Here is a 16,100-nt window from a genome sequence, read left to right on the forward strand (position 1 = left end):
GCTAGGGTCTCAGTGAAGATTGCATAAGTTGGATGTTGTGGCTCAAGGGGTGGTAGGTGAGGACAAATAGGAACACTATTCCTGCTGAATAGCAGGAAGGTGGGGTGAATGTGATTGTCTGAGAAATGGACGAGAAGTGAGTGAAGGCAGCATCAAATGTGAAGGAAGAGAAACCCCATTCTTTAAAGAAGAAGGACATCTCTGATGTCCTGGAAAAGAAAGCCTCATCCTGGGAACATATGGAGTGGAAATTAAGGAACTGAGAAAGGGGAAAAGGAGACAGGGTGGAAAGAGGTGTAGTCAAGATAACCATAGGAATTGGTAAGTTTTTCAAAGATATTAGTCGATAGTTTGTCTCCAGAGATGGAGACAGACTAATCTCAAGATTCTCGGTGGCCAACCATTCTAATTCTTATCCCCATTCCTGTTCCAACATATTGGGACATGGCCTTCTCTTTAGTCATGATGAGGCCACTCTTGGACAGCACATCATATTCTGTCTGGATAGACTCCAACCTGATAGCAGAATCATCGATCTCTCCAACTTCAGATATATGTCTTTTATTCCCATCCCTCCCCACCCATCCTATCCACCATTCTGGCCTTGTCCCTCTTCTCTCTCTCTCTCTCTCTCTCTCTGGCTATTACCTATTACCTCCCCTTCTGCTCTTCCTCCTTCCCATGGTCCACTCTCCTGTTCTATCAGAATCCTTCTTCTCTAGACCTTAGCCTTTTCCAGCTATCATCTCCCTGCTTCATATTTCATTCCCCCCCCCCCCCCCCCCCCAACCTGATTTCACCTATCACTTTCTAGCTTGGCTTTGTTTCTCCAGCCCCTTCTTATTCTGGCATCTTCCCCACTTCCTTTCCAGTCCTAATGAAGAATCTCAGCCTAAAATGTCAACCGTTTATTCATTTCTGTAGATGCTGCTTGACCTGCTGAGTTCCTCCAGCATTTTATTGATGCAGCTCTATAAAACTCTGGTTATACCATACTTGGAGTACTGTGTCCAGTTCTGGTCACCTCACTATAGGAAGGATGTGGAAGCATTGGAAAGAGTACAGAGGAAATTTACCAGGATGCTGCCTGGTTTAGAGAGTATGCATTATGATCAAAGATTAAGGGAGCTAGTGCTTTACTGTCTGGAGAGGAGGATGATGAAAGGAGACATGATCGAGGTATACAAGATGTTAATAGATAAGAGTGGACAGCCAGTGCCTCTTCCCCAGGGCACCACTGCTCAATACAAGAGGATGTGGCTTTAAGGTAAGGGGTGGGAAGTTCAAGGAGGATATTAGAGGAAGGTTTTTTACTCAGAGAGTGGTTGGTGTGTGGAATGCACTGCCTGAGTCAGTGGTGGAGGCAGATACACGAGTGAAATGTAAGAGACTACTAGACAGGTATATGGAGAAATTTAAGGTGGGAGGGGTTATATGCGAGGAAGGGTTTAAGGGTTGGCACAACATTGTGGGCTGAAGGGCCTGTACTGTGCTGTACTATTTTATGTTCTATATTTTGTGTGTGTTGCTCCACCTTTTACATCTATGTTTCAGGAAGCCTTTTTCTCTATTTGTGATTTTATCTTCATAGTTTAGTAACAGTTTTTGATTTTGAGGAATGGCTAACCAAAATTGAAGCTTTTCTATTCTATTTCTGTAATATCAATATGGTTAAAACAGCCAGCTTCCTCGATAACCTATTCCCTGACTTCATTGCATTTTGAATGAAATATTCTATCTGGCTGTTTAATGGTAACCTTATTATACATTTGTATTCATCTGTATTTCAAAATATTTCTGTTAGCAAATCACAAAACTATTTGCTCATGAAAATTGTGTAGAATATATTGCTTGAACAATTCAATCACCAAATTTTTAAAAGGGAATATCGAAAGCAGAAAGTTTGGGAAAAGTTGTAGAATTTTCTCTATTTCTGTATAAATATGACCTAAAATGTGACAAGATCTTCACATGTCCTAAATCTGGATAGAGACCCCAATTAAATAAATAGCACAAAAAACATTATACTTCATTTATTTATTGAGAAAAATAATCTAATGTTACATTTACTTGTTGGAAAAAGTATGTGAACCTTTGGAGTAATGCCTTCTCAAAAGCTATTTGAAGTCAGGTGTTCCAGTCAATGAGATGAGATTGAAGCTGTGGCTTGTAGAGATGCCCTGCCTTATAAAAAAGACAGACAATATCAGGTTATTGACCAGCCTGCTCGTCTCAAGGCAGATCTGTTTCATGTGCACAATACCTCGATCTAAACAACTTTCAGAGGACCTTGGAAGAAGAATTGTAGAGCTGCATTAAGTTGGAAAAGGCTACAAAAGCATTTCTAAAGACATGAATGTTTATCAGTCCACAGTAAGATAAATTGTCTACAAATGGAGGAAATTCAGTACTGTTGCTACTCTTCCTAGAACTGCAAAGATCACACCAAGAGCACCATGTGAAATGCTGAAGGAGGTGAAAAAGAACCCAAGGATAACAGCCAAAGTCCTGCAGAAATTTCTGGAACTTGCTAAAGTCTCTGTTCATGTGTCCACTATTAGAAAAACACTGAACAAGAATGATACTCATGGAAGGGCACCGCAGAGGAAACCACTGCTCTCCAAATAAAAACATTGCTGCACATCTCAAGCAACACACACAAAATGCTGGTGGAATGCAGCAGGACAGGCAGCATCGATAGGAAGAAGTATTGTCGATGTTTTGGGCCGAGACCCTTCATCAGGACTAATTGAAAGAAGAGATAATAAGAGAGTTGAAAGTGGGAGGGGGAGCGGAGATCCGAAATGATAGGAGAAGACAGGAGGGGGAGGGATGAAGCTAAGAGCTGGAAAGTTGATTGGCAAAAGGGATACTCAGCTGGAGAAGGGAAAGGATCATGGGTCAGGAGGCCTAGGGAGAAGGAAGAGGGGAGGGGAGCACCAGAGGGAGATGGAGAACAGGCAAGGAGCGATTGTGAGCGGGGCAGAGATATAGATAAATAAATAAGGGATGGGGTAAGAAGGGGAGGAGGGGCATTAACGGAAGTTAGAGAAATCAATGTTCATGCCATCAGGTTGGAGGCTACACAGATGGAATATCAGGTATTGTTCCTCCAACCTGAGTGTGGCTTCATCTTAACAAGAAGAGGCCATGGATGGACATATCAGAATGGGAATGGGACGTTGGAATTAAAATGTGTGGCCACTGGGAGTTCTGCTTTCTCTGGCGGACAGAGCGTAGGTGTTCAGCAAAACGGTCTCCCAGTCTGCGTCGGGTCTCACCAATATATAGAAGGCTGCACTGGGAGCATCGGATGCAGTATACCACACCAGCCGACTTACAGGTGAAGTGTCGCCTCACCTGGAAGGATTGTCTGGGGCCCTGAACGGTGGTGAGGGAGGGAAGTGGAAGGGCAGGTGTTCCGCTTAGAAGGATAAATGCCAGGAGGGAGATAGGTGGGAAGGGATGGGGGGGTACAAATGGACAAGGGAGTCGCGTAGGGAATGATCCCTACGGAAAGCAGAAAGGGGGAGGAGGGAAAGATGTGCTTGGTAGTGGGATCCCGTTGGAAGTGGCAGAAGTTACGGAGAATTATATGTTGGACCCGGAGGCTGGTGGGGTGGTAGGTGAGGACAAGTGTATCCCTTTTGCCAATCACCTTTCTAGCTCTTAGCTTCATCCCTCCCCCTCCTGTCTTCTTCTATCATTTCGGACTTCCCCCTCTCCCTCCCACTTTAAAATTTCTTACTATCTTTCATTGTCCTGAAGAAGGGTCTTGGCCTGAAATTTTGACTGTACTTCTTCCTATGGATGCTGCCTGGCCTGTTGCATTCCACCAGCATTTTGAGTGTGTTGCTTGAATTTCCAGATTTCCTCATGTTTGCAGAACTGTATGCAGTGGCTTATTCAATAGACACCTGCTGTACTTAATATATTTGACCACTACGTGTATCTTCATGATCTGCTGCTAGGGTACCCCTTATCCTCACCTACCACCCCACCAGCCTCTGGGTCCAGCAATAATTCTCTGTAACTTCTGCTACCTCCAACGTGATCCCACTACCAAGCACTTCTATTCCCCACCCCCCCCCCCCCTTTCTGTTTTCTGCAGGGATTGCTCCCTACGCGACTCCATTGTCTACTCATCCCCACCCCCACCCCCACCATCCCTTCCCACTGGTCTCCCTCCTGGCACTTATCCTTGTAAGCCAAACAAGTGCTACACCTGCCCTTACACGTCCTCCCTCACCACCATTCAGGGCCCCAGACAGTCCTTCCAGGTGCGGCAACACTTCACCTGTGAGTCGGCTGGTGTGATAAACTGCATCCAGTGCAGCCTTCTATATATTAGTGAGACCTGTCGCAGACTGGGAGACTGTTTCACTGTTTCTATGTTCTGGCTGCCAGAGAAAGCAGGACCTCCTAGTGGCCACACATTTTAATTCCACGTCCCATTCCCATTCTGATATGTCTATCCATGCCCTCCTCTACTGAAAAGATGAAGCCACACTCAGGTTGGAGGAACAACACCTAATATTCTGTCTGGGTGGCATCCAGCCTGATGGCATGAACATTGATTTCTCTAACTTCTGTTAATGCCCCTCCTCCCCTTCATACCCCATCCCTTATTTATTTATTATTCCCCCCTCATTCTGCCCCTCTCACAATCACTCCTTGCCTGTTCTCTATCTCCCTCTGGTGCTCCCCTCCCCTTTCTTTCTCCCTAGGCCTCCTGTCACATGATTCTCTCCCTTTTCTGTATCCCTTTTGCCCATCAACTTTCTAGCTTTTAGCTTCTTTCCTCCGCCTCCTGTCTTCTACTATCATTTCGGATCTCGCCCTCCCACTTTCAAATCTCTTACTATCTCTTCTTTCAGTTCGTCCTGACGAAGGGTCTCAGCCTGAAACTTCGACTGTACTAACTTTAGATGCTGCCTGGCCTGCTGTGTTCCTGGTGTATTTTGTGTGTTGCTTGAATTTCCAGCATCTGCAAATTTCCTCGTGGCTGTACATCTCAAGTTTGCAAAAGACCACCTGGAGTTTCTACAATGTTTCTGGGACAATGTTCTGTGGACAGATGAGGCAAAAGTTGAACTTTTTGACAGAAAAGTATATTGCTATGTTTGGAAGAAAAAGGGCACTGCACACTAACACCAAAACCTCAACCCATCTGTGAAGCATGTTGGAAGGAGCATCATGGTTAGGGGCTGCTTTCTGTCCCAGGGCCTGGACAGCTTGCAATTATTAAGAGAACAATGAATTCAAAATTGTATTAAGATATTTTACAGGGGAATGTCAGGGAAGCAGTCCATCACTTTTGAGGCTTAGTAGAAGTTGGATAATGCAATGAGACAATGATCCAAAAGACAAAACTAAATCAATGACCAAACGGCTTAAAAAGAAGAAAATCTGTGTTTTGGAATGGCAGAGTCAAAAAGTCCTCGCCTTAATCCTATAGAACTGTGGAAGGACCTAAGCAAGCAGTTCATGCAAGGAAGCCCACCAGCATCCCAGACTTGAAGCAGTCTTGTAAGGAGAAATGGCCTAAAATTCCTCCAAGCCAATGTGCAATGGTTACCGGAAACATTTGGTTGAAGTTATTGTTGTACAAGGGGATCACACAGTTACTGAAAGCAAAGGTTCACATACTTTTTCCAACAAATGCATGTAATATTGGATTATTTTTTGAATAAAATAAATAAACAAGTAAAATGTTTTTAGAAGTTATTTATTTAATTGGGTTCTCCTTATTTAGTTTTAGGACTTGTGTGAAGGTCTGATCATATTTTAGGTCATATTTATGCAGAAATAGGGAAAATTCTATAGGGTTCACCAACTTAGTAGCAACACTGCATAAGCATTGCCGATCAGAGTGGATTCATGTCATATCTACAGTTCTTCCTTTAATTCTGTTACTAATGTGCACAAAAAAACTAATAGCACATTGAACAGAATGCTTTAATGAAAGAAGAAACAGGACGAGGAGTGCAGCCTATTTAGCCTGTCCAGCCAGTTCAGCAGTTGGAGGTTAAAAATCTGATTTGTGGCAGATATCAATTGATTAGCATTAATTGTCAAAGGGATCCCAGCTTCCACTTGAAAACGTTTCCTAATGCTAGTGCTGAAAGGCTAGTTTAAAACTTTAAACTAGTGGTCTTGTCCTAGATTTCCCTGGGATAGATCTATGAACTGTAGGTTGCAGTGCAGACTTTCCACTCCAGGTAAGCACTCCCCCGGGACATCTGCTTTGCATGTGGACTTACACTGGAGGTACTGGGAAGAAATGCTATCTTCCTATCTCAGATTTGCTCTTTCTGGCTTTAATTATCCTTTGAGTACAAACAACACAAGGCAAATGATTTGTTTGTGCCGAATCTCCAAAATCTGACAATATCTATGCCTTGTATTTTAATTGAACTTTCAAAATTGATATTATTGTGAATACTTGAATATTAAGGTAGATTTCTTCCTCTGAAAGCCCAAGCGTTTGAGAATGTTGAGCTTCCATGCCATATTTGCAGCTTTTTTGGTGACTGATTGATCCTGTTAACCATCGGCAAGCTTTAACCCAGATGATGTAGTGGGTGATGGTCATCACAGTGGGCAAGTTGTTTGTGGCTTATCTCCTTCTGCCATTAGGGTGTCCAAGAGTGCACAATTATTCCAGGTCCCAAACTTCATTTGGAGGATCAGAAAATGCATGTGCATTATTTAGATGTTAGATGCCAACTGCTCCACAGATTTAACAGAATACAACACATATCAGTGATAATAAACCTGAGGGTCAAAAGTACCCAAGGTGACTGGAGGTCAACTGTTGCATTCTTTCTTTCTCTGGGTGAATGGAGCAACATCTTCATAAAAGTAAATGGCTGACAGTTATTTATCTTTAAAATTCAGCAATTAGTAGTTCAATAGCTAAATTAAATGATTTGCTTCCAGGCTGTTTTTTGTCATAGAATATGTGAACGGTGGAGATCTGATGTTTCATATGCAGAGGCAACGAAAGCTTCCAGAAGAGCATGCCAGGTAAGTAGATCAATTAGGCCAAATTATTTCTTTCTGTTACATTGTTTGTGAAAATATGCTGGCAGCAAACTCAATGGTATCAGATGTCTTGGAATTTGAAAATAATTACTCAATATATGTCACTAGATGAATTAAATATTATATTGCTTGAAGCATCATTGGATCATGTTGAATCTTGTTTCTGACTTTTGATTTGGTTTATTGATAATTCTGGGCATCTTTATTTCATTGACAAAAGGCTGCCCCATCCCTGGATTTACTATATTAATAGCAAGGTGGCTGTTTTGTGGGCAGTGTGGTTGAGAAGGCAGTGGGTGAAAAGCATTGTGAATCCCTCCCACTGTAAAATTTTACCCCCCCTCTGCCCCTTTTTCCCTATGTGCTCTTTCACATCTCACTGGTCCTTCGCTTCCCTGTCACCTGAGCCCCTCAGTGTTTTTAGGATACGGAAAGAATATGAAAGACAAAGTATAGTCATTTATTAATTTCAACATGAGGCTCCAGGGAAAAGATTGAATCTACTGCTGAGTTTTTTTTTTGACTGGTTTAGAAAATTTGAGATGGATAAATGAAACTGACCTGTAGCTGTATGTTGTCATTTCTTCCACGTTTTTCCTGTCTGGAAAAGATGAACCTTTTTTTCTCATTTATGGCAGATTTTACTCTTCAGAGATCAGTCTGGCGTTAAACTACCTTCATGAACATGGGATAATTTACAGAGATTTGAAACTTGACAATGTCCTGCTGGATTCTGAAGGACACATAAAACTCACAGACTATGGAATGTGTAAGGTAAGATTGCACCATCCTAACAGTATCAGCAAACTTGTATTCATCAGCAGCAATTAAACTAGGTGTGACTCTCTATGCAAGCTTTATTATTTATGTAGATGATCAACAAATTATTTTGCAGCATAAACGTAGGAAAAAGTAAATGAGATCCATTGAAGAATTCTTCATGCAGAGAGATTTCAGCCTTTCACCATGATGTAAAGCCACCTGACTTAGTGATGTTGCTCTAGTTCTTTGCCAGGATAATTGAAAGCACTTTGTGAATGGTACAGTTATTGGGGAAATGACTGGGATTTTAATTTGGTTGATCATTTAGCCTTTCCATTTCCTTCCTTTCTGTAATGGGGTCATTAATTGTGATTCTATGGGAATCTGTGGCCTAAATGATGGCTTATAAATAAGCTCACCCCTTGCAGAATAAGTGAATAAATCAAGTTGATGCAAGTGGTGCAAGTATGTTTACATCGTCTTCATTGCAATCAGGATTTGAGTCTGCACCCCCACCCCCATCCCGGCCGCCAAAGCGATAACAGTGATAGTTTCAAATTGGAAGGTACATTACGGTCTCAGTACTGTTCAGATGTTTAAACCTGTTCCCGTGGTTTAAGATAAGAAATAATAAGTTGCTAGTTAATCACAATGGATCCACTGTCACACTGTCTCATTATGTTGGGCACACATAAATAGTGCAAGCTCTTTCTAGCTCACTGAGATTTTGTTTTTTCCCTCAAAATGGTCTGTAGATTTAGATTCTCAATTTAGGAGGCCATTTGAGCTATAAAATTTATATTGACTCAGAACTCTCTCACCTATCCCATTACCCCACTTATTCCCTTGTAACCATTCTCTCATGTGTACATCAACTCACTTCCACATGCCTGTAGATTCTCCCATCTACACTAGGAGCAATTTTAATATATTTAATTAACCTACAGTTTTTTGGAATGTGGACAAAAATCAGATTGTCCACAAGGAAACTGATCTCGGAGTCTAAGCAATTCTGTAAAGAAGGCATCCAAAATCAGAATCAGACCTGGCTTGTTGGAACAGTGTGATAGCAGCACTGTACCATATATCAGTCTAGGGACCTGCTCCCTAGGCTTTAATCAGCTGCGGTTAGATTTACAGAAAAATCGTGTTATTAGCGGAACAAGAGATCCTCTATTGGTCATTAATAATCACTGTAAATTGTGCCATTAACTTGGCCTCAAAGGTTGACAATTTTATTTGACTTTAGAAGTTCCTTAAGAGAATTGGAAGATTTTTAAAGTATACATTGAAAGGTAAAGGTGACCCATGGGAGTTTCAGTTAAGATAACATTTATGTTTGCAATGAATTTTACTGTTTAATTACCAAATCAAGCCTAGGCCACGTCTTCCCACAGTTTGGATGGCTGAGACTGAAGCAAGCTCAGGGTTGTGTCTTTATATTTTCTCCTTCCTTTTTTGGCTAGTTTCTCATCAATTTTATAATAGCTGCCTGCAGAGGCTGCTGTTTTTGGTATAGATAAGCATAAGACATAATTCCTTTAAAACTAAATGTATCTGTTATGCGTATTCACTGTCCAGAGTGATGGTGTCTTTTTGCCAAGCTCAGCTTTCTAACATTTTAGCTGACCCTTGTAGAGATCAGTTGTTTTTGAGCAAGTTAAACTTCCAACCAATATTCTTTGGTCAGCTTCTTCTTGTAAATGGGAATCAGTCTTCAGTTTTTTCATGTAAATATCAGGGAATAATCAGTCTGAGGTCAAAGAATGGCTTTGTAAACCAACAGTACTTGTCTATAGAACAAATCATGCTGGCCAACAGCACCTGGGCTGACTGCTCAAGATGCAGGATGCAGTGTAAGACAAGATGGGTTATGTTGATTGACTTTTTTCAAACCAGACAACATTGGCTAAGTTATTTAGTTCAAGGAAGTTTTTAGATAAGATTGATACTATCACTTACTACATCAAATAGCTCACCTGTTAAACGTTGAAAGATTCATGTGCTCAAAGAATCAATTTCACAGTGTTAATTGTGGGTATCTGGGAACTTTATCTCCAGAAGCTTTTAGATCATTTGTATAAAAAGGTATCTGAAAATATATCATGTGTGAAATCATCCAAGTGGCAGAAAGACGGTATAAATGTAGAGAGCAATCAGGTTTAGACCATGAGATATAGGAGTAGAATTAGACCATTTGGCTCATTGCATCTGCTTTGTCATTTCATCATGGCTGATCCAATTTCCCTCTCAGACCCAATCTCCGGCTTTCTTTCTGTAACCTGTCGAGCCCTGACTAATCAACAATTTATCAGCCTCTGCCTTGAATGGTGGTCCATGGAGATACCAATGACATGGGTGGGATGAGTGATAAAGTTCTGCATAGGGAGTTCAGGGATTGGGCAGGACTAAGGATTGGGCTAAGGGGCAGGACCTTCAGGATTGTGATCTCAGGATTGCTACCCATACCACGTGCTAGTGATGCCAGCATTAGGAAGATTATACAGTTTAATATGTCACCAAGGAGTTGGTAAAAGAGGGAGGGCATAAGATTTTTGGATCATTGAGCTCTCTTCTAGGGAAGGTGGGACCTGCACAGAAGGGATGGTTTGCATGTGAACTGGAGGGGGACAAATATCCAATTGGAAAGGTTTGTTAATGCTGCACAGTGGAGTTTAAGATCATAAGACATGAGCAGAATTAGGCCATTTGGCCCATTGAGTCTGTTCTGCCATCCAATCATGGCTGATCATTTTTTCCCTCTTAGCCCCACTCCCCGGCCTTCTCCCCATAACCTTTGATGCCATGGCCAATCAAGAACCTGTCAATCTGTGCCTCAAATACACCCAACAACCTGCCTGTGACAACAGATTCCACAAATTCACCACCCTCTGGCTAAAGAAATTTCTCAGCATCTCTGTTTAAAATGGGTGCCCCTTTATTTTGGGGCTAGGCCCTCTCGTCCGAGACTCCCCAACCATGAGCAACATTCTTTCAATGTTCAAAATGTTTCATAAAGAGATTCCCCCCCCCCCCCCCACCCTTCTAAATTCCAGCAAGTACAGGTCCAGTGCCATCAAACGTTCCTCACATGATAACCCATTCGTTCCTGGAATCATCCTTGTGAACCTCCTCTAAATCCTCTCCAGTGCCACACATCTTTTATATAAGGAGCCCAAAGCTGGTCACAATACTCAAGGTGAGGCCTTATCAGTGCCTTGTAAAGACTCATCATCACACCCCTGCGCTTGTATTCCAAACCTCTTGAAATGAATGCTAACATTTAATTTGCCTTCCTCACCACTGACTCAACCTGCAAGTTAATCTTCAGGGTGTTTTGCATGAGGACTCCCAAGTCCCCTTGCATCTCAGATTTTTGGATTTTCCCTCCTTCTAGAAAATAGTCTGCACATTTATTTCTCCTAAGTGCATGACATGCATTTTCCAACAATGTATTTCATTTGCCACTTTCTTTCCCATTCTTCTAATCTGTCTAAGTTCTTCTGCAGCCTTCTTGTTCCCTCAACACTACTTGCCCCTCCACCAATCTTCGTATCATCTGCAACCTTGGTAATAAAGCCATCTATTCCATCATCTAAATCATTGATATATAGCATAAAAAGAAGCAGTTCCAACAACGACTTCTGTAGAACATCAGTAGTCACCGGCAGCCAACCAGAAAAGGATCCTTTTATTCCCATTCACTGCCTGCTACCGATCGGCCAATGCTGTAACCATGCCAGTAACTTCACAGTAAAACCATGGGCTCTTAACTTGGTAAGCAGTCTTGTGTGCGGCACCTTGTCAAAGGCCTTCTGAAAATCCAAATATACGACATCCACTGTATCTACTTATCTATCCTACTTGTAATCTTCTCAAAGGATTCCAACAAGATCGTAAGGCAAGATTTTCCCTGAAAGAAAGCATGCTGACTTTGTCTTTTCTTGTCTCACCAAGTATTCCATAACCTCATCTTTAACAATTGACTCCAACATCTTTCCATCCACTGAGGTTATGATAACTGGTCTATAATTTCCTTTCAGCTACATCCTTCCTATCTTAGAGTGGAATGACATTTACAATTTCCCAGTCCTCCAGAACCATGCCAAGAGTTCAGTGATTCTTGATAGATCATTACTAATGCCTCCACAGTCTGTACTGCTACGTCCTTCAGAACTCTAGCGTGCAGTTTATCTGGTCCAGGTGACTTATGTAGCTTTAGGTCTTTCTGCTTTTTGAGCACCTTCTCCTTTGTAATAGCAACTGCACACTTCTCTCACACTCCTTCAACACCTGGCACACTGCTGGTGTCTTCCATAGTGAAGACTAATGCAAAATATTTATTTAGTTCATCTGCCAGCTCCTTGTACCCCGTTATTGTTTCTCCGGACCTATATCCACTCTCATCTCTTTTTATTTGCTATATACTTGGAAAAGCTTTTTCTATCCACCTTGATATTTTCTAAATTGCTTTCATATTTCATCTTGTCTATCCTAATGATTCTGTTGGTTGCTTTCTGTAGGTTTTTAAAAGCTGTCCAGCTCTCTATCTTCCCATTATTTTTTGCTTTGTTGTATGCCCTCTCTTTTGCTCTTACATTAGCTTTGACTTCCCTTGTCAGCAAAAATTGTAATATCTTGCCATTTGAGTATTTCTTTCTTTTTGGAATACATCTATCCTGCACCACCTTCATTTTTCTCAGAAACTCACGCCATTAATGTTCTGCTGTCATCCCCGAAGCATCTCCTTCCAATTTATTTTGGCCAACTCCTCTCTCATACCACTGTAATTTACTTTACTCCACTGAACTACTGCTACATCAGACTTTCTCCCTATCAAATTTCAAGTTGAATGCAATCATATTGTGATCACTGTCTCCTAAGGGTTCCTTTACCTTAAGCTCCCTAATTGTGTCCGTTTCATTACATAACACCCAATCCACTATAGCTCAATGACCAACTGCTCTAAAAAGCCATTCAACAAATTCACTCTTTTGGGATCCATCACCAACCTGAATTTTCCTATCAACCTGCATTTTAAAATATCCCATGACTATCAAAACATTGCCCTTTTGACTCACCTATTCTATTTCCCATTGTAATCTGTAGTCCACATCCCAGCTATTGTTTGGAGGTCTATATAAACTGCCATCAGGGTCCTTTTGCCCATGCATTTTCTTAACTCAGCCCACAAAAATTCAACATCTTCTGATTCTATATTACAATTTTCTAATGATTTCATGACATTCTTTACCAGCAGAGCCATGCTACCCCCTCTGATGACCCTCCCATCCCCCCGATACAACGTGTAAGTAACATTGGACAACTACAACCATCCTTCAGCCACAGTTCAGTGATGGCCACAATATCATGCCCAACAGTCTGTAATAGTGCAACAAGATCATCCATATTATTTCTTATACTCTATGCGTTGAGTACTTTTGAGTACTGCATTTGCAATGCTTTTTGGTTCTGCATCTGCAATGCACTGGTACTGACCCTGCTGGCTGCAATTTTGTCCTTTCATCTGCCTGCCATTTGTGACAGTCAGGCCGCATGCTATCTTTGGTTTCTTTTTACCATCCATCCAATCCTGAGTCCCTTCATTCCAGTTCTCATCCCTCTGCCAAAATTAACTTAAACTCTCCCTAACATCTCTAACATATCTGCCTGCTTCTCAGGTTCAGGTGCAACCCATCCCTTTTGTGCCTCCCCCAGAAGAGATCCCAATGATGAAAGAACTTGAAGCCCTGCCCCTGGCACCAGCTTGTCAGACATGCATTTAACTGCAAAATTATCCTGTTTATATCCTCACTGGCGTATGGCACAGGTAGCAATCCAGAAGTTACTACCCTGGAAGTCCTGCTTCTCAGCTTTCTGTCCAGCTCTCTAAATTCTCCCTTCGGGACCTCATTGCTTTTCCTTACTATGTCTTTGGTTTTAATATATACTAAGACATCTAGCTGCTCTCCCTCCCTCTCCAAAATGCTAATCTGGAGCTGCAGGGGTATAGTCAGTGGAGAGTTTGTACGAGCATATGTTGGTAAGATCACAAAGTTTAGGAATCAAAACATTGAGAATGGGGCAGCTAGTGTTCTAAACTGCCTAAATTTCAATGCAAGAAGTATTGTAGGACAGATGGATAATAGTGCTAAAGATCAGGCAAATAGTTTACAAACAGAGGTAATATATAGTGAGGAGAGACTGTTGATAGGGCGAAATTGCTGTCAACAAGTTGAATTGCAATGTAAAAGGCAGAAAAAAATTGAAAAGGGATGAATACAGGACTGGGGGTGTTGTAAGGTAGATGAACTTGCAGCACAGTTGCAGTTTGGCATATATGATCACTGAATCATGGCAAAAAGATGATTATAGTTGGGAGCTTAATGCCTAAGGATACATAATATATTGAAAGGATAGGCAGGAAGGCAGAGGGGGCAGTTTGTTGGTAAAAAAAATTAAATCAAATCATTAGAAAGAGGTGACATAGGGTTGGAAGATGTTGAATCATTGTGGATTGAGTTGAGGAAGTGGCCTACAAATTACAATGTGAAAGAGAAAATGCATGCCCAGGGGGCAATGTTACAGTAGTCACCGGGACTCCAATGTGCAGGTAGGTCGGGAAAATCAGGTTGGTGTTGATTCCAGGAGGGAGAATTTCTAGAGTGCCTACGCAATGACTTTTTAAGAGCATCTCATGGTTCAGCCCACTAGAGGATCAGCTGTTCTGCATTAGGTCCTGTGCAATGAACTAGAATTGATTAGAGACCTTAAAGTAAAAGAAGCCTTAGGAGCAAGTGATCATAAAATGTTTGAATTCACCCTGAAATTTGAGAAGGAGAAGCTGAAGTCTGCTGTATCAGTATACAGTGGAGTAAAGGGCATGAGAAAGCAACTGGCCAGAATTGATTGAAAAAGAACACTGGCAGAGATAACAGCAGAGCAGCAATGGCTGGAATTTCTGGAAGCAATTGTGAAGGCACTGGATATATACATCCCAAAGATGAAGAATTATTCTAAAGGCAAGTTAACACAACTTGCTAACAAGTAACAAGTGAAGCGGTAGTCAACATAAAGCCAAATAGAGGGCATATAATAGGGCACAAATTAGTGGGAAGTTAGAGGATTTGGAAGCTTTCAAATACCAACAGAAGGCAGCTAAAAAAGTAATTAAGAAAGTAAAGATGGAATAGGAAAGTAAGCTAGCCAATAATATTAGAGGCTACCAAAAGTTTCTTCAGATACATAAAGTGTAAAAGAGGTGAGAGTGGATATCAGACCATTAGAAAATAATGCTGGAGAGGTGGTAATGGGGTCAACAGAATCGCAGATGAACTGAATAAGTATTTTGCATCGGTCACCACTGTAGAAGACACTAGCTGCATGGTGGAAGTTCCAGGCATCAGGGGACAGACATGAAGTGTGTAAAGATACTGTAAGTAGAGAGAAGGTTCTTGGGGAACTGAAGTCTGAAGGTAGAGACCTGATGGCGTATACCCCACTGTTCTGGAAGAGGTGGCTGAAGAGATTGCTGAGGCATTAGTAATGATCTTCCAAGATTCACTAGATTGATTCTGAAATCATTCCGCGTGTGGAAAATTGCAAGTGTCACTCCACTCTTCAAGAAGGGAGAAAGGCAGAAGACAGGAAACTCTTGGCCCGCTAGTCTGACCTCAGTGGTTGGGAAGATGTTGGAGTTCATTCTTAACATAAGAAATAGGAGCAGGAGTAGGCCATCCGGCCCATCGAGCCTGCCTCGCCATTCAATAAGATCATGGCTGATCTGTCTGTAAAGTCAGCTTCATCTGCCTGCCTTTTCCCCATAACCCTTAATTCCCCTAATATGTAAAAATCCATCTAACTGAATCTTAAATATTCCCTGGGCAGAGAATTCCACAGTTTGAGGATGAGGTCTCAGGGTACTTGGAGGCGCATGATAAAAATAGACCATAGTAAGCAGGCTTTCCTCAAGGGAAAATCTTGCCTTTCAAATCCATTGGAATTCTTTGAAGAAATAACAAGCAGGATAGAGTAAAGAGAATTGGTTGATTTTGTGTGCTTAGATTTTCAGAAAGCCTTTGAGAAGGTGCCACACAGGAGGCTGCTTAACAAGCTACTGGCCCACAGTATTACAGGAAAGGCTCCAGTATGCATAAAGCAACGGCTGATTTGCAGGAGGCAAAGAGTGGGAATAAAGGAAGTCTTTTCTAGCTGGTTGCCGGTGAACAGTGGTGTACCACAGGGATCTGTGTTGGGACTGGTTAGTTTTCTGGTATTTGTCAATGATTTGG

The 16,100-nt window shown here is 41.7% G+C and overlaps 1 protein-coding gene across 2 annotated transcripts in view; it reads left to right on the forward strand.

The window, feature by feature from the left end:
• Positions 1-16,100, forward strand: part of prkci (protein kinase C, iota) — a 136,409-nt gene that overhangs the window by 101,548 nt on the left and 18,761 nt on the right. For both annotated transcript variants that reach the window (XM_059992226.1, XM_059992234.1), the window contains exons 12-13: positions 6,943-7,029; positions 7,686-7,821. In XM_059992226.1, the coding sequence (XP_059848209.1) occupies positions 6,943-7,029; positions 7,686-7,821 (223 nt within the window). The remainder of the gene's footprint in view (positions 1-6,942; positions 7,030-7,685; positions 7,822-16,100) is intronic.

Source organism: Hypanus sabinus, chromosome 2 (assembly GCF_030144855.1).
Source record: "Hypanus sabinus isolate sHypSab1 chromosome 2, sHypSab1.hap1, whole genome shotgun sequence".
Classification (NCBI taxonomy): domain Eukaryota; kingdom Metazoa; phylum Chordata; class Chondrichthyes; order Myliobatiformes; family Dasyatidae; genus Hypanus; species Hypanus sabinus.